Source organism: Terrapene carolina, unplaced genomic scaffold (genome assembly GCF_002925995.2).
Source record: "Terrapene carolina triunguis isolate 2854851 unplaced genomic scaffold, T_m_triunguis-2.0 Scaffold211, whole genome shotgun sequence".
Lineage (NCBI taxonomy): Eukaryota > Metazoa > Chordata > Testudines > Emydidae > Terrapene > Terrapene triunguis.
In genome coordinates, this window is record NW_020664562.1 from 26438961 (window position 1) to 26466817 (window position 27857).

Sequence of the window (27857 nt, forward strand, 5' to 3'; positions counted from 1 at the left end):
TGTTAATAGTTTAGAGTTGAAATGTTGCACGTGTGATTGGTGATTATATCAGGAAAAAAGTGTTTTCCATATGCTCATTTGTGGATACTGTATGGCCCTGATCGTGATAATAATTAAACACCCGCATAACTCTCCTCCCATAAGTAGAGTTGTACATGTACTTAAGCATTTGCAGGGCCATCAGAAGTATATACTTTGTTTCCTACTCACTGAACATAACTGAAAGGATGTGAAAGTATGTATGAAAATGACAGATTACAGATCTAATTTCTTATTAAATCTCACCTTTCCTGACAGCTAAGCAACTGGAAAACAAAAATAGAAAGACATAGTTTTTGCTACTTTTAAAAAAATAAAGCACAATAATGTTGCAAAATTCTTGCAAGATTAGAATTAAATTCTACATCTAGATTGTCATTTATATTCGTGTCTTACTCTACTGAGTACATGCTTTTAAATTCAGTATTTAGTTTATGTACATGTACTGTAACATAGCATAAAGTCATTGAAAGCAGAACAGAAATACACATAAATGTACATCTATTTTAAAGTCAATTCACTTAATTTTCAAATGTATTACAAAATTATTTAAGTCTCCCCTTATGTATTTTAAAAATCACAAACAGAACAAATCAAGATAGATTCCTACTGAACTTTCATCTTACAATTAGTTTTATTACATTCTGAGCTCAGGGCCTCCCCTTCTATTTTTCTTGTGTAAAATGCAAACAATCATACTTACAGCTATTGATACAGCTATTATAGACCCAGCTACTATTAACACTATTGTTAAAATATTAATACCTTCATTGATAACATCATCATTAGGAGTACTATCAGGCGAGGATTCCTTTGGAGGGATAAACAAAGCTGCTTGTGCTATATTAGACACTTCTGAGGTCAGGGAGGCATTATCAATGGCACGTATTGCAAAGTAGATTATGGTGCCATTTTCTATTGTGACATTTTCCGGTTTAAACTGAAATGATTCTTTGGTGCCGGCAGGTTTAGGTACCAGACTAGAGGTATTCACGGAAGTAGCATCCTCAAAGGTGTTTCTCAGGTCCAGAAGACTTTCACTCATTTTTATTATGTATCTGTCAGCTGGAAAAAGCAAGGAATACAAGTAAGAGTGTGTTAGTAATGCCTATTATATTATCTGTAACTGCAAGCATAGTACAGGATTTGTAGAACAGTTTTGTATCTTTATCAGAACTCCAATGATACTCCATTACCATCCCTACCATTTTCCCCACCCTCACTATTGATGGGCCTGCTTAATTGACTCCCATCCTTTCTCTGAAGAGCTCTGGGCAGGATTCCTGTTAGAACTTGTGTGTTTCACAGTTTAATTGGGTCAATAGTCTACTGTTAACTGATGTGGGTCATTCCCTCCCTTAATAAGCACTAAGTGCATTATATTATCAGCACCCTTAGCTCCTGCTAGGCTGAGCAGCAGGAGACGAAACCCAAGAATTCAAGATGAGTCTTCCACATGGCAGTGCAGAAAACTGCCACTAAACTGCCCCACATCCATTCCTCCCCACCAGCTTCCCCCATCCCTCCCATACCCATTTATACAAGTCCCTTCAATTGTCTTTGTTGAGTATCCAGGTCAAGTATAAGATCAAACAGTACATTTAAAAAACACAGCAATACAGTGATATGTCCCTGCATCCTGGTCAGCATTCCCTCTCTAAAAGCATAGACTGAGAGATAGGAAAATGCCTGCTCCATTTGCCAGCATAGTTAGAGTATTAGGGATGTTGTTGCAAATGTGCCTGGCTTCCACAGTTGTCATTTCAAGGCTGTTTGGTTCTGTTCTGCTAGTGGGTTTTCCAGGTCTTTGTTTGAGTTGAGTTCTACCTCCTGTCCCGCATCTTCTTTTCTATCCCTGCAGAGCTGGGGGATGGGGTAGGAAAAGAGTGCTATTCCAGCTCTACACCATCAGAGGATCCTCCTAACTTAGGTTATTCTCCCATTGGTGGCTACTCTAGCTATACGGTTGTTATGACCAGGAGGAGTAGTGCAAAGTAGCCACATAGCAGAACCTAGACCAGTGCTTTGGGGATTTAATGGAGGAGTTGGTTTATTCTCCGGTGAGCTGGTTGACAAGAGCTGTAGGCATATGTAAAGATTTTAATCTGAGGCTGCTCTCTGTGTGACTGTAGGACTTCTATCTTAACCCCTCTGTGGCTTGTACCAATGTACACACTGTAACACAATTGAGTCACGGGACCTGGCTACAACATACTTAAAATGTGTAGTATAGAGGAGGTGTGTCCCCATAAATGGATTAAAGCCTTGGACTGTCCATGGTGTAACTGTGTCCCCTGACTTATGTATAGTTGCAGTGTAGACAGGGGCTAAGCCTTGGAAGAGTCACAGGTGAGTATATTTTTGATTTAATTTGTTTGCCTTTTTAAGCTAGCATTGGCTGGTTGGTATAAAAGTTTTGCATTTCTGCTGTAAAAGTGTCAGGGTTTGGGAATATTTCATGTTTCTCAAACATTTTTGAAGGATTAAGGGGGACTAACGTTACTATCATATTAACCAGGTAATTTACTGGTTACGCCAAGGCCTCATCTACACTAGGAAATTTTAGAGAGAAAAATCTAGCAGAGGCCAGGCCATAGTGATGGTCACATTTTTGCAGATGGGAAAGACATAACTTTTGTCCTCTGCTTGGCTGGCTCATCGTATGTAATTTCAGATAACTGACAATAATGTATCACTTCCAGCTGACTAAAACAAAACTTCCAACTTACCTTGTCCCACATCAAAGTCATTCCCGGGAGCTGTCCAAGACAAGTGAATTTTATCTTCTTCATACTGAGCCTCCAGGTCAATAATTTTACAGGGTGGGAACACATCAGTAGTTCCTCCTGAAGGAACATTCTCCATTACAAAAGAACCTCCTGAGGCAACTCTATTGAAACTCCCTAGCTTTGCTTGAATTTCATCATCACTAGGTTCAGGTCTCGGTGCATTCATTTTAATTTCACCTGTCCCAGAAAAGATAAAAAATTGCTCATAATATTTGACCATTACAAAACTCTAAATCATAGCACACTTTTTTTTTATCTAGCATTCCTTCTCGCTTTAATCTATTTTTTTCTTTAGCTTATTCAAACATAGTGCAAAAATTAGTGAGGCTCAGACAGAAAACAAAGTGAATTTCAAGACCTGCATCCTTGCACAAAACTAAGGCAGACCCTAAAAGCAAACCAGATTTCAAGGGTAGTTGAAAGTAGCAACAGTGCCTATTATCAGTTAGGGTATTTAAGGTATTGAGCAGGTGTCAGTGGGAAGTGGTTGTGATAAGGTAGCTTCCACCCCACTCTTCCTCGGTATTGCAGGCAGCGGAAGAATTACAACCTCGTAGGCATTTCCTTGCTTTTCTGGGTTAAAGTTGGACACATTTTTATGTAGACTTAAAATTCAATATATTCTAAGCTTCTAGAAATACAGAAAACTGTCTCTCTGTGTGTCCGTGTCTGTGTGTGCAAGAAAGAGAGAGAGGATATGAAATGCAAAAACTAACATTAATCCACCTTTAAGGTTGAGAAATCAGGCAGTCAAAAGTAAAGAAATTCCAAAACTTAAGTTTTCTATCACCATATTTTTTCCAGTCATGTTGCACAATTTGTCTGGGTCTTTTTGGTACTGGTAAAACAATATTAAGGTTTATATTTAACAAGGAAAACAGGAATAGGAAATACTACATTGTGCGATGTAGCCAAGTGACCACTGAGGTGCAAATCTTAATTGTTGGAACTTCCTGAGTTTTTTGGGTGCCTTATATCTCAAGTTTAGAGAGTGCTTCTTACTCAGTAGAGCTGCCACTCTGTCTACCCAGAATCAGATTAAAATGACGAAAAGTAAGTTACTATTTTTCCCCAGAGTTGTTAACCAAGTTCCATCTGCAGAGCCAACTGTTCAACTATTCTCTTCAAAGTACGTCCCAGTTACATCTGTACAATCCCACTCTTGACCACAGTGTTGTATAGATGTACGTGAGCATGGCATTTGGCCTGCAGATTATGCAGACAATGCACAAACCAGAAAGAACACAACTTGATATTCAGAACCTCAGTGTCTGCAGGGCTGGGAGTTAGAACAGCTGTGTTGCTAACCTCTAACTAGCACAAATTTGTTCTGGAGCGATTGAGACACAACAGTGTAGAATTCGACAATACTATTTTTACAAAGTCACTTCAGAATAAAGCTATATTTAAATGATGAATTAACTATATTTTTTGCACTTAATTTCCCTGGGGCTTTTAGTCAAAACAGAAATGCAAAAATAAGGGAAAGAGGAAAAATATACTAAGTTACACACACACTCACACAAAGTGTTTTCTACTTCATGAATGTTCCTTACCATTTTCTATGTAGCCTGGAACATACAAGGCTCGACTCTGCCTGCGGCGAAGTCTGACAGTCTTATCTTTTCCTTGGACACGCACTTTTAAGTTGTATCTACCATTTCCTCTGAAAGATGTAAAGTACTTTGAATAGACTCCATCATTCTTGGTAATATCAGCACCTTGACATACAAATGTTAATAATTAATCATCCAAACAAGGTACCTTTTGTTACGAAAGATCTTTTCTTGCTGTTCAGTTCATAAACATACATCAGGCCTACTCCTGCCTCTACTGAAATCAATAAGAGTTTTGAGATGGACCTAGGTGAAAACAGGATTGATCCCATTGTGGTGACATGAGCTCATTACATATTTAACAGGAGATAACAATGTAGCATTAAAACATGTAGCTGTGTATTTACTGTTATTTTAAATAATAACCACTAGTTTACTAGTTCTAAATTACTTAGGCCAGGTCTACACTACCGCGGTAGTTCGACGGCTGGCAATCGAACTTCCGGGTTCAATTTATCGCGTCTGGTCTGGACGCGATAAGTCGAACCAGGAAGTGCTCGCCGTCGACTGCGGTACTCCACCTCAGCGAGAGAAGTACCGCGGAGTCGACGGGGGAGCCTGCCTGCCGCGTGTGGACCGCGTCTGAACCGCGGTAAATTCAAACTAAGGTATGTCGACTTCAGCTACGTTATTCACGTAGCTGAAGTTGCGTACCTTAGATCGAATTGGGGTGTTAGTGTAGACCAGGCCTTAGTAATTCTCTGTAGTTCTCTGTGGTCTGTGGAGCCCTTCTTGGTGATGTGCAGACTAAAACTCTTTGAGATTGAAGCAATGGTGGAATGTAGGGTTGTGGGGAGGAGAGAGCCTGCAGTCTGTACTACGTGGTTCAGAGAACAGAGAAGTTGGAGAATGATCACATCACCTCTGTAGGCACAGTAGATTTAAAAAAGGAGAATAATAATCTATGTAATTCATCCTTTTGAAGGAGATGTTTTTAACATAGCTGTACTGCCTATAGTATATAGCATGTGACAAGCTTTAGAAACAGACTCTCACTCTCTTGTTGTGCCTCCTGCATCCCCTCTGTAAAATATACACAAGTTCAAACAGTGAGTACGGCTGAATCAGGCCCGCAAGACCCCCTTCTGTCCCTGTGCTGGCTATTTGCATCGGGGTAACCTCACAGGAGAGGAAGAAGACTCTGCACAGCCACTACACACCCTCCTGCTTGGTGCAGTTTCTCTCTCCTCCTTCCTAACACACCCAACAGTGTAGCTGTGCCAGCATGTTAGGGCACATGTGCTGCACCACTTTAGACCCAGTGCAGTTTATTCCCATCCTGAAGCAGTGGGGAGGCCAGAGTCACAGTTTCCCCTCACTTATGGCATAGGCATGACGGAACCCTTACTGATAAGCTTGGAAGTAATATGCAGAGACCGATTCTAAAACGCATACCACAAAATGGGGATTGTACAAATTTCTAGACAAAATGTAAGGAAACTGTGGTGAAGAAGAGAAACCACCCAGCAGCATGGAAGGGGTTAAAGAGAGCCTTTGGGCCCAGCTAGCCCCGCCCTGTTATACCTGCAGCCAATGTCAGGCCTGGAAGGGAGAGAAAAGGAGGGAGCCTGCCTCAGTTTGAGGCTGACTAGTGAAGAGACAGGAGCTCGCTGCCTCCCTACCTGAGGGAAGGGTCACTAGGCTGCGAGCAGAGGCAGCCACCAGGAACCAAATACTGTCTTCCTGGCCAAAGGAGCTGGAGAAAGAGGTCTAGGAGCACGGGGCCTAAGAGGAGCCCAGGGGAACAAAGCTCAGACACCTTGTGGGGGTTCTGACCCTGCTAAACTTACTACTGCCCCATATGGAGGAATCTGCAACCTCAGCAGGATGCCGCCCAGGGTCCACAAGGGGGCGCTACTAGAGACAAGCCACCACAGGAACTTGGACTCTAGGAGTCACACCCCAAACTGAAGGGACAGCAGTGGGAAGTAGCCCAGGGCTGTGGACATAGACTCTGTGCTGAGAGGTCCCCTACTCAGGGATTGACTTACACAGGGCCCTGGGCTGGGATCCATTGGAGTGGGAGGGCCCGGGTCTCCCTAAACTCCTGCCTTAAAGACTGAGGCACCTCAACCACAGAAGCAGGGGGCAGGAAGTCAAGTACTCCAACCAGTACTCCAACCTCCAAATCCCTGGTACAGAAACCTGTAATAAGATTACCTGAACCATCATCAAGGAGTTTGAGCTCCACTGCAGATCCAGTCTGTGGTTCAACAGTGGCCATCACGGTTGCACCAAGAACAGGCAAAAATCCTTGACTAACTTCTGCATAAATCACCATTGGATTAGGGAAGTTGTTTGTATCCTTATTCATGAGGGCTTTCACAGTCACTGGAGGCACAGCCAAAGATGCGGCTCGAGAGGTTACTATCATGGATATGACTTGAGAATCTGTGTGCTTATTTTGAATCCAATAATACCAATCCCCCACCTGCAAATCAAATATTTGGAGTATAAAAATATAATATAAGACTCCATTAGTCTAAAGGCAGCTTTGTGTTTCCCTTAGTTAATTATTATCTTAGTTCAGGGGAGATTTTCCAGGGCACAAAGGGCAATTAGGGGACCACAGCTAAGGTAATCTGGGTACCTTACTCAGGATTCTTTGTGCTCTCAAATGTTTGGTTTCTTTTAAATTTAACCTTATGTCTGAATTTGCTCAGTTTTAGTGGTGGATGTTTGAAAATTATCACATTCTTGGAAGGACTGGAACCCGTATATTATTGATATGCACTCTCAACCCGAATTTAGTGTTTTGTCTGGGAGTCTTGTACACTTGGGATGTGTATAGTGCATAATAAAAAATTAGGAGGAGCACAAATGACAGTTAGACAACCATTGGAAGTCAGTGGAGTTACACCATGGATAAAATTGGTTCATTAGGAATATATATTTATAACTTCTAAAAAGAGAAGGGGCATTTTAGATTATGAAAATGTTAACATGTTTGGATAATAAAAGAGTTTAGTCTTTACCTCTGCAGTGCCTGCTATATTCAGTCGAGCTGTTTGGAGATTTAGATTACTAGCTGTGAAGTTTGACGTTCTATATTCTTTTCCTTTGGGGTCCCTCAGTAAAATGTCTGGTGGAGATGTGCTTCGATCCCATGTAACTACAAAGAAGGTGTCATTTCCCACAGTGCTATCTACAGTCACTGTACCATTCATCCACTGCTTGACTGCAACACTCTGAGCTGTACTTTCAAGCTATTAGACAAATAAAATATGTTTTATGGCTAGTTAGCAGATAAACACTTAAAATACCAGTAATTTCAAAGAGGTTCATTTTCCTCTTAAAGGGCCGAACAAATCAATATTTTGCATATGCAGAGGGCATCTTGACTGGCTGGTGGACAACTGGCCCACTGCTGGAAGATGGGACAGAGGAGGATTAATGCTGGCACCACCCTGAGTAGGTCTCTGCTGTTTTGTGCAGAGCTCAGGGTTGTGCAAAGGAGGTAGAAGCCTCCTGCCACTGTGCCTCCACACATGGGGAACTAGCAGGAGGGCGAGGGCCACTTGGGCTAGCGATTAAAGAGAGTGGAATAATGAATCCCTGAGCACATTTTTGGTAATGCCCAGTTCCAGAGTACAGTTGCTTGAGAATGTGAAAATATAGTAACCAAGGGTCTCCTTCCACTGCTCTTTGTGGTCTATCCACCTAGCTATCAAATCACTTCTGTGCAGGAGATTAATGCTACTTTCCTCTGCAGCTGTCAGCCTGCTTCCAGAAAGACAGCACAAAGACAGCCATACAACCACAGGTAGGGACATCAGAGAAGTAATGAGAGACACAAACAGAAATAACATAAACAACAGGGAGACACACAGAAAGGAGAGAAACAGGATGTCCTTTACCAACATTGGTATTGCACATGTGAGCCACCAGAATTTACAGATGAGCTACCAATATAAGTTTTATAGCGGCCCACTGGCCTACCAGGCTGCAAGTAGATTTGCTCACTCCTGTTTTACGGATTACAAAAACTAAAGTTAGAAAAGTACCTTTTAATAAAATATCTTTCTGTTTAGGATAAAAATTGGACATTAGATACTGGAAGGCAATTTCAGAGATCACCTGGGTGGACATTTGAGAGTCAGGTGCTCAGATTGTACTATAGTAATGAGATTGGTATAAATGCTTAGAAAGTGTGATAAATTCTCTTTTAATAACTGATGTTACTATCCCAGAAAATAAAGAAACATTTTGTTTTCTTTCTCCTGATGTGACAGTGGAGCTACTAAAACAGAAAACCTAATAATTCAGGATTTCAACTATCTCCAGATGGACTGTGAACATGTCACCTCCTCTCTCCATTGTGCAACAACAGAGCTAATTTTGACTCCATTCGAGTCTTTTACATGCTACAGAGCTGAAATCACTGATACCAAGGTCTAAGCGTTAGATCTGCTTTGAGCTAGTGGTGCACTAGCACCAAGGCTCCCCTATGACCAGCTAAAATCACTGAGAGCTGAAGTCACTAAAGAGCTGAGATCACTGAGAGCTGTGATAAGAAGGGGAGGGGCCTGAAGACAAGTTGGTGAGCGGCTAGCAGGACGGCTAGTGGAGAGGAGCGGACAGCAGAGAGGCGTGGGGCAAGCGGAGCAGAGCGGATAAGAGGGTGACTGGCAGAGAGATGCAGCTGGCGGTGAAGACTACAGCAGAACCCCATGGAGAGGCATGGCAAACGGCCGTCAACCCAAGCAGCGGAGCATGTAAGATGCCCCCATACCTCCCCCCTCTTCCACCCAGGCTGGGAGGTAAACTCTGCAGAGGAACTTCTGAACTCTGGGGGCTGCACTGACCAAGGTCAGAAACTGTGGGTGGGGTGACTGTTGGGTTGTTGGACTTAAGACCCTGAGGGGAGAAGGACACTGCCAAACTTACTTGGGGGGTGGGTCTTTTGCTCATGGTTTGTGTTATGAATCCTGTTTGTGGTGTTTCCCCAACATAATGCTGCATTGTTTCCCTCCTTTATTAAAAGGCTTTTGCTACACTGAGACTCCGTGCTTGCGAGAGGGGAAGTATTGCCTCTTAGAGGTGCCCCGGGGCGTGGCATATAATTGTCCCAGGTCACTGGGTGGGGGCTCGAGCCGGTTTTGCATTGTGTTAGTGAAACCGAACCCCTAGATACTGAACCCGGCCCTTGTTGCTGCCAAGTCTGATGGGCAGAAGGGTTACATTTATGAATGTATATATGACATAACTAGAATATGTTTTATGCTACATATGCCATGTAACATATCTATGTAAAGGTTATGATCTACTGAATAAATTCCTCCTATTTGTATGCATGAATCATTTTTGTACTTGAAGTTAGGAATATTGGCTGTATACTTGCTTGATTTCTATTGAGAAAGGAATGTGCAAATTAAATGCCCAATAAAGAACCACTTAAGCCAACAATGAACTTGAAGATGCTAATCCACATCTAAGCTTTCCCAGGAATGTGGCTTGGCCGGTAAAAACTGAGTCATGCATGGACATGTGACTTGCCCATGTGACTCCAAAACTCCATCTTGGAGCTGGGCTTTGCATAGGAGAGAGGAGGGAGTCTCCACCCACAAGAGAAAGTCTACTTAAACCCCTGGGAGACCCCTCCATTTTGTCTTCAGCTGGCTAAAGGGATAGCCTCTCCACCCCCAAGGATACCCCAAAAGAAACTGGAACAAAGGACAGTACCTACAGGAGGTGTGAGTGATTGCTGGACCCAGACTAGCAGGAGACTAGTCTGTAAAAGGAAGCTTACTGGAACTGGTGAGGTTTTATTTGTATTCAGTTTCTTAGACATAGACTTGTGTGTTCTATTTTATTTTACTTGGTAATTCACTTTGTTCTGTCTGTTACTACTTGAAACCACTTAAATCCTAATTTCTGTATGTAATAAAATCACTTTTTACTTATTAATTAACCCAGAGTATGTATTAATACCTGGGGGGCAAACAGCTGTGCATATCTCTCTATCAGTGTTATAGAGGGCAAACAATTTATGAGTTTACCCTGTATAAGCTTTATTTAGGGTAAAATGGATTTATTTGGATTTTAGACCCCATTGGGAGTTGGGCATCTGAGTGTTAAAGACAGGGACACTTCTGTAAGCTGCTTTCAGGTTAAACCTACAGCTGTTAGGGGTCGTGGTTCAGACCCTGGGTCTGTGTTGGAGCGGACGGGCGTGTCTGGCTCAGCAAGACGGGGTGCTGGAGTTCTAAGCTACCAGGGCAGGAAAGCAGGGGCAGAAGTAGTCTTGGCACATCAGTTGACAGTTCCCAAGGGGGTTTCTGTGATCCAACCTGTCACACTATTCATTCCCTCTGAAGCATCTGGTACCGGCCATTCTTGGAAGACAGCATACTGGGCTAGATGCATCATTGGTCTGACCCAGTATGGCTATTCTTATGTTTTTAACAAGACCTGTATACATTTGTAGAGAAGCTAAGTAGTCCATGGACAACGCTATGTTAGTTGCTGTGCATGATTCAGATAAAGTGCAAAACTGGGTCCATAGTAGAGATTTAACAAAGTGAGGGATGAGTTGTTAAGTTATAGATAGCACAACCCAAGAGCTGTGATAGAAATAGGAGGAGGGGAAAACTCAGTACTACTAGCCTCAATTATTTTGAAGAAATCGTTGCTCAGTTGAGATAGTGTCAGGAAAGCTGGGAATCAAAATGTTATCTATTGTTTAGAAGATAAGCAATCAGGGTATTTTCCTCTTTATTGATAATGGTATTAAGTAAGATGCTCTGGAAGACAAGATGACTTGTTTACAGCATTCCATACAGGAGTGGCTGAACGTTCTGTGGTATTTCTGCCTACCTCTGTCTACAAGTCCCTTTTCAATAGCTAATTGTGAAAATTTTTAATTTTCTTTGTTTCACTGGCTATTTCATTTCATTGCTAATATAACAGACCGCAAAAATTCCCACGGCCATTTCCAAATATCACTTTATACTTCAATTTTAAGATCAGCCACTGGCAGTTCAATAGTTATGATTACTGACAACTAAAATTACTACTATAGAGCAGTAACTGATTAATAATGTGAAAAAAAATTGAAACTCAGACCTGAATAGACTGTTCAGAAATATTTCCACTTCCTGATGAAATTCCACTGAATGCATCAATAAGGCCATTGGAGTCGACTGTATCTGTGGCATAAAACCTTAAGCCTCCTGAAATGTGATGGTTAAAATAATCAGAATAATCATTTACTGTAAAACAGTAGGTTTTTCTTATGTGCCTTATTCTAGTTTGGCTGTTGCTATAAAGCACGGTGTTAATTTGATAAATTAAATCTTGTTCCTTTACTATCCTTTGTTCATGGGAGAGGAGGGGAACCACTGGTGTTGGGGAAATCAATTAATACAAACACCTAAAGGAGTTCCTGCAAAAAGCTAGTCTGACCTGGGAAATGCTACTATCTGTTCACATTTTAACTCCACCTCGCTTGATCACATCTAGCACTTCATCCAGCACACTGTGCTGATTCACTTAGAGGCTGTTCTTGGTAAGTCTGGACTTTGAGCTATGCACTACCTGTAAAGTGTAATTCCGTTTTGAAAGACACCTCTGTAAAAATAACGTTGTAGCATTCCATGATTATTGCTTCTCAATTACTCAGATCAAATCTGTTTCGTTTACCAGTATAATGTTTGGGCCACTTTCATATGTGCTGAGCACCCATAACTCCAATGGGAATTTCTGCTGCTCAGTGTTTTTGGAAATCTGGCATTTGTTTCAAACAGTGAGTCCTGCACACTGAGACTGGGCCCTGAAAGACCAGCTGGGCTCTTTCTGGCTCACACATCAGTCACTAGCACTCTGTGTCAGTGTGATCAGATTCTGTGATCAGAACTTAGTGAACTATTCTGTTATAGTACACAAACCAGAACTGAATTCAGTTTGTTCTCCCACAGCCACGTTGGCTGTACAATGCTAACAAGAGTAAAAAGCAGTACAATCTTATTTAAGTCCCTGAAGCAAGCAGATGTGACTCTGAATACACAAAAGGAGCATCTTTGTTGACTAAGAAGGTGCAATTTATACATAGTCACTATTCGGAGTAAAGTTACAGTCTAAATCAACACATGGAATTCCCATTGGTAGGTGCCGGGTACTGCAGCATCACCCAGCATCCATCTGGCTTTCCTTAAAATGGCTGAAGTTAAAAGTAACAGTGCAGCTCCAACTCAAAGCAGAGCTGACTGACTCCTCAGCTGGAGCCCTCCAGCTGTGACTAATTGTGAGAGGGTTATTATTTAACTATTTAGGACATTAATAAGTTTACACACCATTGCCATGTAAATATCAGAAATAAAATGTTACTCATTTCAACACTGAGCTTATATTTCTGTTTAGAGAAACATCCTGCAGTAATATAATTATCAAACCTCGCTATTTAGCAGAGTGTTACCAGGTTACAATTTTTTTAAAGCAAGGACAGATAAAGATAACAATTGCTCCCAATATTATTGTGTTTATTCAGGTGAAAATAAACATTCTGTAAATCTGACTGGAATTAGGTGACTAAGTTTACTTTCTTTTCATATTGCAAGCTATAAACCACTCTAGTTTTACATTTCTTGCTTCAAGTATGCAAGCCAAAAGCAGGGTTAGTTTAGAAAGTTACTCACCCGTCATATTGGAAAATTGTTCTAGTTCTGGAGAAGCATTTGGTCCCAAGGCAATGGTGTGAATGATCGATCCACTGTTTTTCACCTCCGTAAGGCAACTGCTCATACCCCCATCCTCTCCATCTGTCAGCAGTACAATTTCAGAACCATAGAGATTAGAGTACTTTTGTTTAATCACCTACATTGATAAGAGAATTTCAGGTATTAGCAATAGGACTTTATTGTAAATGTTAGCTGCCCTAGCACAGGTAGCACAACAATTTTCCTTGATGTATACGTGTGCAAGTGTAAGGCAAAATCCTTTCCTTACAAGTGTGAATTGGGCGAGCGGTGGAGACTGTGTTATGTGGCAATGGCTGAATTGAAGGTGTCTGAATTATCCTGCCTGTACAGAGCAGGATGGTTCAGGGGAGAGGTGTCTAAGGGTAGCATATTCCTTACATCTCTTCCAAGAAGTTGCAATGTGTGCCCCCACTCCAGGTCCTGCTGCCAATGACAGCATATGCACAGGGCATCTTCCAGAAGCTTGAACATGTCCCTTAAGGCTATGGAAAGCTACCATGAACGCAGTTCTGTTCTGGGTAGTGGCTTGAGAAATCACAGCCTATCATGATGCCATTTTTACATAATCACATTTCAGAATGAAACCATGCTTAAACCAATGTTAAAATAAATAAAATATGCAATTTTTATAAGACTTTATATGATTTTGATCTTCTGCAAGATGCCTTGAGATTCCTGCAAGCATTCTTGTAAGTTTGTGTCAATGCAATCTTAATTTTTTTGTAGTATAAACATCACAGGGCCTTGTTAATTTCTTAGGCCCTGCACCTGCTTCTATTGAACCAAATAGATTGAGCTTCCTAAGTCTCTCACTCTAAAGCACATTTTCCAAACCTTGAATAATTCTTGTAGCTCTATTCTGAACCCCTTCCAGTTTCCCCAACATCCTCCCTGAAGTGTGGACACCAGAACCAATCCCTGGATTCCAGTAATGGTCTCAGTACTGCTGTACACAGAGGTGAAATCACCTCCCTACTTCTACTCATTATTCTCTTCCTTATACATCCAAGGATCACATTAGCGCTCTTAGCTATATAACTGTACTCAGAGCTCATGTACAACTGGATATCCACCATGATCCCTAATTCCATTTCAGCGTCACTGCATTCCAGGACACATTCTCCCCAATGTTCTCCTTCACCTCAAATCCTTTGTGTACTCCTGCGCAGATGTTAGTTCCTCCACCAGCTGATATAGGCAGGTATTTGGTAAGATCCCGGCGTACATTCTCATTGATTATTTGTTGTAGATAAGTTTCAATTTGTGCCGTAGAATGGAATGTGACAATTCCAACCCAGGAACCCGTTTCAATAATCTGTAGCAGGAATATCTCTGCAGCTTGTTTGAGACGTTTAATGCGGTTATTCTGCAGGTGAAGAAAGGGATATACTTAGAACAGTCAAGGCTTTACAGGAGAGACAGCAAAAAGCAAGAATACAGCAATTACTAATGTTCATTTTGTACCAAAAAATGGAAATGTACCTGCCATAGAGTAGATGAGAGATTTGGAGGGAGTATATGGGTAGTTGTTTAACATTTCCAATATCTGAGTACTCCAGACTACCTCACGTTACCCCCAGCCATATTCTTTCCAGACTAGTGGAGATGTGTGCCATGTTTGGCTATCATGAAAATGTATCTGCATACTGAAACTGCCAGGAGATATATAACAGTGTGAGCCAAACAGCATTCTAATAATGTGATCTCATGCTCACAAATAAGATTCTGTGTCACATAATTTGTTCACAGTTCTGAATCTTCAGCCACTTTACCTAATCAACCTACCTATGCATTAGGATAGCCCCTGTATTTTACATATTACTGGCACTTTGAAAATTTGTTAATTTTCATGAGAGAACGTCATCAAACCAGCTGTCGTCATTCTTGATCTTTTTAAGATTAGGGGTTGGGCCCATTTCTATCTTTTTATCTCTGGAAATCTAGGTTCAGATCTTAGTTAACTACTTGTTTGCCTTTTAATGGCTTTGGGGTGAATTTGATACTAAAGAGAGTAAAATACTCATAATATTAATCTATATAAGCTTTTCCAGACTGCTCTTTCACTGTACCTCCACATCTGCTATTCCAATCTGAAACCTCTCCAGAGGAAGGAATGCCAGCTGTGTCAAAAGATTTGGTTGTGTGATGGGGACAGATAATCATTAGAGAGTACCACTTTCACTTGTGATCCAGAATCTGAAGTATTATCTCTAGAGGGAAAAGATTGGTGCATTTACATCCTGTGCCTCTCAGTTCCCAGTTGGGTGATTTCATAGCATATGTCATGTATGATAGACATATATCCTGTCATAACTTCACTAGATAATTTGGGCAAATTGTCAATCTTTGCTGAAGATCAGTTCCAGGAATGGAATTGTATTGGTGTGGCATGTCAGAAAGATGATCTGTTGGCACAGCAATATAGGGCAGTGGTTTTCAAACTGCGGCTCGCGACCCAATACTGGGTCGCGGAATGTAAGGCACTGGGTCATGGCGGCTCTGGTCAGCACTGCCGACTGGGCCATTAAAAGTCCCGTGGGTGTTGCTACCTGGCTAAGGCAGGCTAGTCTCTACCTGTTCTGACACTGTGCTGCGCCCCGGAAGCAGCCAGCAGCGGGTCTGGCTCCTAGGCGGGAGGGCCTCTGCGCACTGCCCCCACCCCAAGCACTGGCTCCACACTCCCATTAGCCGGGAACCAGCCAATGGGAGCTGGGGGGCGTGCCTGTGGGCGAGAGCCGCGCAGAGCCACTTGTGCACCTCCACCTAGAAGCCAGACCTGTGGCTGGCCGCTTCCAGGGCACAGCACAGTCTGCGCTGTCAGGACAGGCAGGAAGCCTGCCTTAGCACCCCCCACTGCACTGCTGATCGGGAGCTGCCCAAGGTAAGTCTGCACCCCAACCCCCAGCCCTGAGCCCACCTCAAACCCAGAGCCCTGACCCCCTCCTGCATCCCAACTTCCTGCCCCAGCTCCCTTGGGTCGCGGGCATCAACAATTTTCTTCAACTGGGTTGTTAGGAAAAAAGTTTGAAAACCACTGATATAGGGGACGCTTACACAGGGTATACCTGCCCTGTACCTGTTTTCAGCCAGTGTTTAGTGCTTTACTTTCAAGAGCACTGAATTCCATTCTGCTCAACTGTAGTTCATCACAAGATGCACTACTTACTTGAGATCCATATGTTTCTTTGTCACAAAATCAATGAAGTTAGTATTTGATATTGACAAATACTGAACTCATATAAAACATTATATAGTACCCTATAGGTCAGTGGTCCCCTAACTTTTCCTCTTCACTCCTCCCTTACCAGTAATAGAATATGTCTGTGTCCCCTCGGGCCACGAGTGGAGCCATGGCCACAGGACAGGAGCCCAGGGCCTGGGGACGGAGCAGGGCTGAGTGGCTTTCCCTCCCTGTCCCCTCATGGGGGCTGGCCCAGCCCCCACCCCGGACATTCCTCTGTGTCCCCGCAGTGGGGACACGCCCCACAGTTTGGGGACCACTGCTGTAGGCCAAAGAAATAGCCATATGCCATTTTAAGCACCCTCCTGTACATTTTGATCAAATTCATTATTGTGGATCTTTATCAAATATTTTAAGAGATCTGCTCAACCTGCTTTAGCCTCATAAATGATCTTTGTGAAAGAGAAGATAAATCCCATGCACCATCCTTGGCAAATTCCGTACCATATACCAAGGATTTTTCTAACAGACTTTATCAAAACATCATCATTTGGCTCCTCAGTGGAGTTGTGTTGATTGTTGAACTGAAGACCCAAAATATTTATTTTTTAAAGAAAGCTACATTAATACACTTTATACTATATAATAATACAGTAGAACCTCAGAGTTACTAACACCTTGGGTATGGAGGTTCGTAACTCTGAAATGTTCGTAACTCTGAACAAAACGTTATGGTTGTTCTTTCAAAAGTTTACTACTGAACAATGTCTTAATACAGCTTTGAAACTTTACTATGCAGAAGAAAAATGCTTCTTTCCCTTTATTTTCTAGTAGTTTACATTTAATACAGTACTGTACCGTATTTGCTTTTTCTGTCTCTGCTGCTGCCTGATTGTGTACTTCCAGTTCTAAATGAGGCATGTGGTTGGCTGGTCAGTAACTCGTCGTAACTCTGAGGTTCTACTGTATATATGGAATACATGATAGTATGGTACAGTTTTAACTAGCATGAGTTGGGGATACTAATGTTGTTCCTTGATGGTGACATTTTGAGTGACTAGGCAGGCCATTCGAAAGAAAGAGTGATAAAACCACACCAACATATATTCAGTATGACAGAAAAAAAGTATTCTTGAATGTTTTAAGAGATGTTTCATATTTATATTGGGACTATTTTTTATCCTTTTACCTGTAAAGCCAGGTGCCTTTTTTATCATTATTCAATCCATACAGGGCTTATAAAGATTTCTAAAAATTACATAAATTTTTTTTCAGACATAAAATATCTTGTCCTCCCAGAGAAATACCGGTGGGAAGGTCCTATTTCTAGCCTTGAAGATCTGTGAAATATCAAACTTAAACATTGTAACATTTTTGAGGACAGACGTTGTCACTGGCTCAGGATTGAATGTTTGAAACAAAAATAAGGGATGAAGATATTCTGTATATTGGGGAAAGAATACAACATATATTGATATAAAAATAGGTCTTGGAAGCTGGCTAGTGGTTTGGAATGTAAGATTAAAACCTGGGTAGATGGATTTATAGGAAGAATGCAGCTGAAGCTTGTAAAGGTACAGGATAAATAAACCGCAAAAATGTGTCCAACTTATCACATGGCTATCACTTCCACGTGTTATGATATTTATACATATGAACAGACAGCTTATTCAGGGAGGTTATATTGGATTTACTGTAAGATTGATAAATTTGAGGCCCAAAACAGATTGAGAGTCTCTTTAAGGGCTCATGTTATCTACAGGGGCCTCTGCAAGATGAAAATTGTGCTAAATTTAGCACAAGTTTTAATTTAAAAAAATGCCTCTGGGTAATCCAGCATCACTTTATGACATCCCAAATTCTTGACTCATTAGGATGAATGATTATGAAAGAAAGTATTTCATTTTTATTTTGCTATACACAGTGACTTTCATATTTATTTTGAAAATAACTTCGGAGTCACATAGCACAAAACGTGCATGTATGATATATTTTCTGTTTTGGGGAACTACAGTGATTCTGACATTCTGGAGCTGAAGCTAAAAAAAAGAGCAGTAGTTATATTTTGTAAGGAAAGAGAGACCAAGTCTGGCATATTGTTTTTAGCAATTTGATGAGTTTCCTTTTATCAATCCCTAAATATGTATAATGGGAGAAATAGTGGCATCAATTTTTCTAAAATAATAAACATGATTACTGAAATATTGACTGAAGAAAATATTGTAATATATACACACCACATTATTTTATAATTGCCTAACCGTTTCTAAGCATTTCTGCTAAAAAAAGAACGTGTATGTTTATTCTTACCCCGTCCATGCTCCCAGAAACATCAAGTACTAGACAGACTACTCTGTCTTTGGTCTGCAGCAATGAGAAGGCCGTCTCAAATGGAGGACTTGCGCTATTTATCGGAGAGGTGTTACTGAAGTCCATAGAGTTCATAATTACTTCCCAGGTGCTGTGGTAGCTACACATTTTGTTCTGCAGATTTGTAGCCTTTTCATTATGAGTACTTTGATCACAGAACTCAACCACCTTAAAAAAAAAGCCAATTGAAAGAGAAGAAAAGTTACTGAAAAAACAAGTGAACACTTGTAATAGCAAATTCCAGTCTACTATTGTTCCATTGCTCACCACAACCACAAATACAAAAATTCTTCGCCCACTCTAAAGGCTACAGAGAATATAATCTGTCTATGTCCTGTACCCTGGACGAAGTCAAAGAAGCATGTCTCAGGGTTTACACTGAGAATAGCACTGCAGCTCAAGTGGGCATACCCACATTAGCTTTAGTCCACCTAGTGTGGCTACAGATAGCAATGAAGATTTGGCAGCATGGGCTGTACAAGCTCACCCAGAACCCTGGATATATACTCATATTGCTAGCCTGCACCAGTGTCCTTGCCATCATGTTGTTGCTGCTATTTTTAGCCACACTAGATAGATTAAAGCTAGTATGGAGATGCCTACCTGCACTTCAAGCATATTTCAGATTGCACTGTAGACACACAGTGTGAGGATGCCCTGGCAGTGCAGACATCTTCAATAAAGTGTACAGTCGTGTAGTTACTACGGAATCCCAGTACTTTTATATATAAGGATCCCAACTCACCTGGGACACAACACACTCTGCCAGTGGAAAATCATGCAGGAAGAGAAAAGTTTGCAAAACCAAAAGCCCTCTGATCTTCCTGGCTGGCAGGAATACTTTTAAAGAGGATGAACAGCTCGCTGTGTCTGTCCCCCCTTGCTACTCCCAGCAGGGCAGAATTTAGCCCATAGAATATTTTCGGATCTCCAGAAGTAAGATGCGGAGCGTCTCTAGCAAGTGGCTGAGCATGCTCAATTTTCATTCATTTTAGAGGGAGTTGAAGATGCTTACAACTTAGCAGGATTAGGCCTGTCACAAAAGGGTAAGCCCACTCAATGTTGCAACCAAAAATGCTTCCTGTCAGGGTAACTTTATTTTTACCTGACCCAAAAGGGAGCAAAATTAGCCAAAATGTCAGGGTATTTCCATACACCTGTGATGGGACAGATAGGCCCCACACTGTCAATGAAAGGGTTAATGAGAGCCTGTGGACAAAGTTGGCCCCATCCCACTACACCAGCAGCAAATGTCAGGCATGGAGAGAGAAGCTAAAAGGAAACTTAGCTAAACTCAGGGCTTCCCAGGAAGGAGAGCAGAACTGCGCTTCTCCAGAGAGAAGCCTGGTTGCAGACCAGAGGCTGAGCCAGCTTGCTGGCCTGAAAAGCTCCTGCTAGAAGGGACAACCAGATGTGGGGGGAATCAGCAGAAGCATGGACTGTTTGGAGACAAGCCTTGAATAGAAGCGTTCGGTCCCACGCAAAGTTCATTGGACAACCCTGTTTTGAGTTGTATTTTTGTTGTTGTTGTTGTTCCTGATTCCTTTGGAAGGGGTAGGACTGAGCTGTGCCTTTGCAGGAGGGCAAAATCAATGTTACCTTGGACCTCGTAGACACAGCAGCATACCAGCGGAGACCTGCAGCTAGGTGAGTCATGCCCTGAGGGGTGACAAAGGGGTACTATGGAGGCAGCCCATGCAGAACAAACTTGGGGGAGAATGCAGGCACACATCTAGCACTGGGGGAAGGGAAGAGGTCAGGACTTAAAGAAGAGACTCCCCAGCAGTACGGACCTGGAGCAACTACTGAAATCAATGGCGGAGCAGCACATCCACCAATTGCAGCCGCAACTGACTTGAGACTTAGCTGCTCAGCAGCAGCAATAACAACAACAGCTGATGCAACAGGGCGTGACCTCACTGCAGCCTCCCACAATGACCAGGTTTCCACCATGGATCTGGTGGACACGGACCTGGCCGTGGCCCTGGTGCCGGTCAGATTCATGAAGATGGGGACTGAAGATGATCCAGTGACTTTTCTTGACATTTTTCAGTGGGTGGCTGTGGAGCATGTTGGACATCAGAGCACTGAGCAGTCTTACCAGTCACCTACTTGACCAGGACAGAACCACAGACTGCCTATTGTGGGCTAAACCCAGCAATAGCATGGGATTATGCCTCCGATAGCAAGGTTTATGCCTGAGGCAAAGTGGCCATTTTAGACTCACTGGCTATCTCTGAGGGCCTGGCCCTGCATGGTAGCACAGAAATTACAGGACTGAAACAAGGACAGGGGTTCAAGTGGCTGAAATGGTTTCCCTTGAACAATTTACTGGACTTAGTATGAGAAATGTGGGAGGAGCAGGGCCCCCACAAACAAACATTGTGCAGTACGTCCTTGCCCTTCGCGAGAGACTAGAAGCTTTAGGCACCTTTGTAAGGGAGAATCTCCTGAATGCCGAGTGCCCAAGAGACTGCCTCAACAAATGGGCCCATCTCCAAGTATTCAAATGTGGGGATTGCGTGCTCTTATTGCTCCTGAGTTCAGAGAGTCAAAACTTTGGGCCCATTGGCAGGGCCCTTACAAAATTATTCACCATGTAAATTATGAAATGAGACAGCCTGACAAAAGAGAAACAAAACAAATTTATGGCGTCTGTGACAGTGCTGGGAATGAACAGCTGAGCCAGGGCTAATTAATTCCCTCCAGAGTGGACCTGACAGGGCCTAATTAGTGGATGAGAATGGGCTGGGGGAGGACTAATGAGCAAATTGACCCATTAACACAGGTGGCAGAAGGCAGCACAGGAAGGCAATACAGGGAAGAAAGAGGCAGGCTAGCAGAGCCTGAACCAGCAAGGATCTCTGGGTAGAGAGATCTCTTCCCTCTCCTCTTACTGACAGAAATTAGAAACTGAAACCATATATACTAATGGTGTCTGGATCAGTAAGGTGGTGGGATAAGCTAATGTAAATAAACCTCACTAGGGTGTTTGACATTTGACAGCCTCCTAGGTAGTGTAGACAGAGCAGAAGTCAGGAGTAGGATGTTGCCCTGTCACAATCTCAGTCTCTTAAAGCCATGTAGCCCGTGTGACCCTTCTGCTTGACAGCAACAATGGCCAGGTCAAAATCTAGGGGTTCATCTTCACATTGCAAAACAACTGGCTCAAGCCCCCATCAACTAATCCAGGAAAACCAAACACCATCCCTGGTGCCTCGAAGAAGCACTACTTCCCCATGCACAAGCACTGAGTCTGTGTATAACTAAAGAAAACTTATTGAAAAGGAGAGGGAACACAGCATTACCTCAGGAAAAGACTGCAACAGTGATTCAAAAGCATGTAAACGATGAGTAAACCCCCCCCCCCCCACACAGTACACTGGGCAGTGTCCTTTGCCTCTGTTTCCTGCCTTAAGGTCTGAACAGAAAAAAGATCTTTCAACTGAGTCTTTAAACACAGGAGAGGGGAGGGTTAAATGGTCGTAAAAACAGAGTCCACACCATCAAGTAGCAATACCTGTCCCTACTTGTCCCTTCTTCACTTGAATTTGGCATCCATACCCCGTGTAGAGAGTGAGATTGATTTTACGGTGATCCCCTCAAACAGGGCATGCTGCCCTTTATTCATACAATAAGGAAAACAAAGTTAATTTTAACCCAAAACTGACATGATTGATCACTTTGGCAAAGCAGCTCTGTCTGCTGAACACCATGGCAGAGTAGGTGTGTTGTCTATGCAAATAAACACTGCTCCTGAAGTCTTTTCCCCCAGTTCATCACCAAATGGCAAGGTAGAATTCATTCAGATCCCAGCTTACACCAGCTACCCTCCAAAACCAGAGTTAGGGCCACAGGCAGCCAACATGTTGGCCCTTGGGATGGTCTGTACTAGGGACAATCAAACACCGGAACAAAAGGTCTAAGCCCAACAACTGGTACTCTCCATACTGTGTTTTCTGACCAGCTGAGTAAAAACTACTACACTTCCTACCACATCCAAACTAAGGCTGCACAAGGCTTCAGGACATCACGCAGCCTCTTGCATAGAAGATGAGGGAGATCATGAAGCAGAAACTCCAGTACATGCTGGACCTTGGGGGAGGAGGGTGACAGAAGAGACCCATAGACTGGAGAAGTCCAAGCATGTTGGTTCTTAAACCCTATGGACCACCCATTTTGCACTGATATTTAGAAAAGTCTATGCCATCTCAAAGTTTGATGCATACTCCGAGCCACACATTGACAAGCTACTAGATTGGTTGGGTGAGGCCAAATATATTACCCCTTGGATCTCACAAAGGTATACTCACAAATCCTACTCACTCTGGAGTGCTGAGAAAAAACAGCCTTTGTCACCTCTTATGCCCTATATCAGTTCCAGACCCTATTGTTTGGCCTACATGGGGCTCCAGCAATGTTCCAACAGCTAATGGACCAGTCCCTCTAGTCCCACAGTAGTTATGCTGTGTTCTCCCTCAATGTCATGGTCTATAGCTGGAAAGACTTCCTGAAGCACGTGGTTGCTGAAATCTGGTCCCTCAGAGTGGACAGACTAATGGTGAACTCTGCAAAGTTCTGTACCATCAAAGACAAAACTACTTACCTGGGGTACACCATGAGGAAGGGCCAGGTACAACCTCTTGTAGACAAGGTCCAGACCTTGAGGGACTGTCCACCCCAACCAAAAAAAGCAAATGCACCAGTTTGGGGGGCTGACGGGATACTACTACCAGTAGTTCTTATCTATTGAGGCCTTTCTCAGTAATCTTCTCAAGAACAGCAGCCTGAGAAAGATCCATTGGACGGAAGCCTGTGAGAAGGTCTTTCAGTTACTAAAGGGTAACCTCTGTAGGGAGCCCATTTTAAACAGACTGGATTTCACTGAGGAATTCCTCCTACACACTGATGCTTCTGAAGCTGGACTGGGGGCTGTCTTGTCTCAGATAGCTGATGGTGAGGAACATCCCATCCTGAGTTGCAAGTTGTTCCCAAGAGAGGCCTATTCCATTATTGAAAAAGAGGACTTAGCTGTGAAATGGGCCATGGAGGCACTCCAATATTACCTTCTTGACAATTAATTCACCCTGGTCATGGATCATGACTCCATGCTATGAAGGACATCAACCCCCAACTCACATGGTAATATCTGTCTCTCCAGATCTTCTCCTTCTGTGTCCAGCATAGGACTGTGTGTGCTCACTGAAATACAGACTTTTTCTCTTAGTAGAGGGGAGCTAGCAGGGGAGAGCAGTGCCCTAGGTAAGATCCTAGGTGGGGTGATGAGGCAAAAAGGCCCCATGCAGGTAATGAGAAGGTTGCTGAGAGCCTGTCTATCCAGTTGGCCCCACCTCATTGTATCTTCAGCAAATGTCAGCCATTGGAAGGGAAGGACTGGAAATGTTGCCCTGAAAGCAGAGGGGAAGTTTTGTGGGCAGAGTGATGGGTAGAAAGAGGCTTGGAACTGTGAGTAAAGAAAATATCCCCTGTTGTTTGATTCCTGCTATCTTTAGAGTAACAGGACTTCGTGTATATTCTTTGTAAATAAACAGGATTGCATCAAAGAAATACTTTACTCCATCATCAGTTTCTCCTAATGGAAACAACCTACAAGACACTGGCTATCCACTTGGGTCAAAAAGCGATAACAGTACTTACAGAAGGGAGGCTCTGCATATACATTATAGATGCTGGGGCATTTTGTGTTTTTTCTGGTACAAATTTACATCCAGCTTCATACAGCTTTGTCTGTTCATCAGATTTGCATTCTCTTGTCGTGCAGCTGTTTCCCGTGCAGCTTTGGACTATGTATTTCCCAGTGACACTAGCTGAACACCTAAAGGGGAGGTAAGATAGAAAGAGGCTTAGCTAACAAGCTGCATATAATCAACACATAATAATCTGTTATTTATTATTTGAATCATGAAAGGCCCAAAGTCTCCAGTCAGCACTGGGATTGTATTGTATTAGCCATTGCACAAACACAAATTTAGACACTTATCTCTGCCCCCAAAGAGTTTACAATATAATTTACAAGTGGTCAGAATAATAAAATACTGGTAGACTTTTTTTTCCAGAGGAATCTTCAAGAAATCATGTATAGGTTGTGCATCAAACAACATCTGTGTAAGCAGTAACAATGCAAGTGCCTCTACTATTCCATCAATATGCTTCAATCTAGACATGAAGGATGCTCTCCAGCGGTGAGCTGGTATTACATTCTCCATGCTCATTCAATCACTGTCTTTGTGACACAGGTGGTCACTAAGTTACTAGTTATTCCCCCCCTGGAATGGACTTGACTGAAGACAAGTCTACACTACAGCACTATATGGGAGTAGCTGCGCAGCTGTAGCACGTCTGATGAAGACGTGCGATGCAGAGGGAGAGCGCTTTCCCATCGGCATAATTACTCCACCTTGGCAAGAAGTGGAAGGTATGTGAGCGGGAGAGCATCTCCCGTCCACATAGCACCAGAGTGGACAGCGTGAAGCTTGCATCACTTGGGGGGAAGCTTTCTTGACTTAGGCTGTAATGTAGACCTGTGGTGTAGGCATGGGGCTGATGTGCTAATGAGAGCAATCAACCCAGCAGCTGGGAGCAGTTAAGAGGCAGGAAGGAAGTGCAAGAGGGAGGATGCCAGGAGATACAGGGGCTCACCATGAGGAGATCTTTCCCTCTGCCACCCCAGAGAGTGGGCTATGGTGAAGTTTACATACACTGGTATGTTGCTGCCCAAGGCTGTACTGAGGAACTGGTGGAGGGGACCTAATAAATAACACACTGATGCTTATAAACTTGGAAAGTGTCCAGCCAGTTTGTGGTGGTTGAAGGGCAGAGTAGGGAGCCCGGTCACAGTCTCCTTCAGCGGTGACTGCCAATTAGAGTGCCAATTGCAATAGAGGAGTTTGGTGATATTGATACTTGTCCATTAGGAATTGGACAGAAAATACCAATTCCTTTCACAATGGCCAACAAGTGATTGGCAGATGGTAATGAGTTTTAGGCACTACCAAACTGGTTCCAGTTCAGACCAGTGCCTGAGAAGTGAAAAGTTCTGTATCCCATTTCCAACCCTCTGAGATATCCAGTCTCACTCTGCTTTTTGTTTCTCATTGACAGAGTTGTACATTTAAAAAAAAAAAGAAAAAAACTTAGATACGCAGAATCTAGAGAACATTATCATAAGACAGTAACAGCTTTAAAGTGGGGGTAATAATGGGGTGTGTGCCTTGATCATGTCCCTTTTTAATATTTAAATAAAACTAAACATTAACTAGTAAGAATGTTCTGGAACTTCAAGGATCAGTCCCCCAAGGAACTTGAGAAAACATTCTTATTTACTACATTCTAACTGCTATTTGATAAAGCCAGGGTAAATCAAAATGTAGAGAACGGTAACTCAAATCTGTACTTGCATTTAAATTAAAAGCTCATTTAGTATAAAAAGTGTGATGGATTATAAAATGATAGTGACTGCAATTCAATGAGACTGATCTGTGGGGAGCAATATTGTTAGTTAAACATCATTGTATACGCTTCTTTTTTAATCCTCTGAACAACAACTCGCCAAGACTCTTTGCATGGGCTCAGCATACAGACTGAAGACAGAAGACCATTATGTGCCAAATGTCATTGAACTATTTAAAATGTCATCAACTGAAGACAAAATATAAAAACACTGGTACCTTGTTGCTTCAACACTTGCTTTTCCAGAATTTACAGACACATAGAAAGGTGCATCATTATTGTATTCATCAAACACTCCCCAACGAAGATGGGCCCATTCATGGACAAAAACTTTGGCTGTGGAAGAGCAGGAGCATATGTGAAATCTAAATACAACACTTTACAGTTTACTTTATATTTCCGTAGGTTGTTTAAACAAATTTAGGGCACAATCCTGCAATGAGATCTGCTTGGATGGACCCCTGCACCCACACAGGACTCACTGTGGGATCCGACTTTAAACCCAAACAGATCACTGTGTTCAGATTAACCCTTCCTGAGTATTAACAGACCTAGGTAAAGATCTGACACCTCTGTTTGCAAACAGTAGCTTCTGTCTATTCCTGGTATCAAGCAAGGTGTCTCATGTTACCCATGTCTTTTAAAATAATAATTCTTGGCTCTTATATAACACAAAGGAAAAGGTGTACTGTATATTAGAAAACCATAGAGAAGTTAGTTTAGCTTCAGCTCAGGGTAAAACTAAGGATTACTTAGATAGTTGAAGGCAGATAAAGTGTAAAAGGTTAGACAACCAGAATACTTTTCCAGAAAATCAATATATCACATCAAGACAATCTAATCCCTTTCTTGCAGGTGTTGGTAAAGCCATTAACATGGAGAATGTATATAATGTCTACCTAAAGCTTTGAATTAGAGATAGGCCAAGGAAGCAGAGCTCAGATCAGATTGAATTCTGGCTTAAATTTAAGGTTTGAGTTCAGGGGCTGGTTTTGATCTAGCTCACATAAATAATTGATTCTAATTGGGTATGGAACAGAGATAAATAAATTTGACAGTATATTGGTTAATGGGCATAGGAGAAAGTCGTTGTTAATAACAGCAGATTACACTGCACAAAACTCAGGGGTCTCTACTGGGGCTTTTTTATTTGCTTATTAATGGCCTTGCATAGGCAATGCCCATGCAGTCAAAAAAATATGCTGATGAAATCAAAATGGGAATATTGTTAATTCCTTGTGACGGTACACTTAAAAGAAGCGTAGTTGGGCAAATGTGACTTTCAGAAGTTCCAGTAAACACCTTCACATCCTCAGAGCAGGATCCGCTCATGAGAGTTTGGTCTATTCTAGAATCCTCTGGGACTGGTTTTACCTGCATTCTCACCAGGTTACACCCCCCTCAACTCTCAGATTACTTTACTGCACTGTAATGTTAGGATATAGATTATTTCCAAGTCAAGGCAATGATTTAAGAGGAAAAACAACCTTCATTTACTGTAAAAATATGAGCCAAAATTTTCAAAAGAGACCGGTCATTTTAGGTGCCCCCATTTCTGAGTGTCCAACTTAAGACTCATCCAGGGAGCCTGATGTTCAACACTTTGTGGAAAAAAACAGGCTCTTTTAAAGTTTCGCAGGTTGGGCAACCAAAACTGAGGCATCTCAAATCACTAGTCACTTTGGAAAATCTCGGC

General features: G+C 42.4%; 1 protein-coding gene across 1 annotated transcript in view; it reads right to left on the reverse strand.

Annotated features, from left to right (window-relative positions):
• Positions 1 to 676: 676 nt before the first annotated feature.
• Positions 677 to 27857, reverse strand: part of LOC112122607 (calcium-activated chloride channel regulator 1-like) — a 29026-nt gene continuing 1845 nt past the window's right edge. Inside the window, exons 3-13 of the mRNA XM_026655773.1 lie at positions 26380 to 26526; positions 24350 to 24527; positions 18632 to 18859; positions 14282 to 14506; positions 13078 to 13255; positions 11510 to 11616; positions 7420 to 7650; positions 6605 to 6875; positions 4385 to 4549; positions 2769 to 3005; positions 677 to 1104 (exon numbers count right to left, since the gene is read on the reverse strand). Of these exons, the coding sequence (XP_026511558.1) occupies positions 677 to 1104; positions 2769 to 3005; positions 4385 to 4549; positions 6605 to 6875; positions 7420 to 7650; positions 11510 to 11616; positions 13078 to 13255; positions 14282 to 14506; positions 18632 to 18859; positions 24350 to 24527; positions 26380 to 26526 (2395 nt within the window). The remainder of the gene's footprint in view (positions 1105 to 2768; positions 3006 to 4384; positions 4550 to 6604; positions 6876 to 7419; positions 7651 to 11509; positions 11617 to 13077; positions 13256 to 14281; positions 14507 to 18631; positions 18860 to 24349; positions 24528 to 26379; positions 26527 to 27857) is intronic.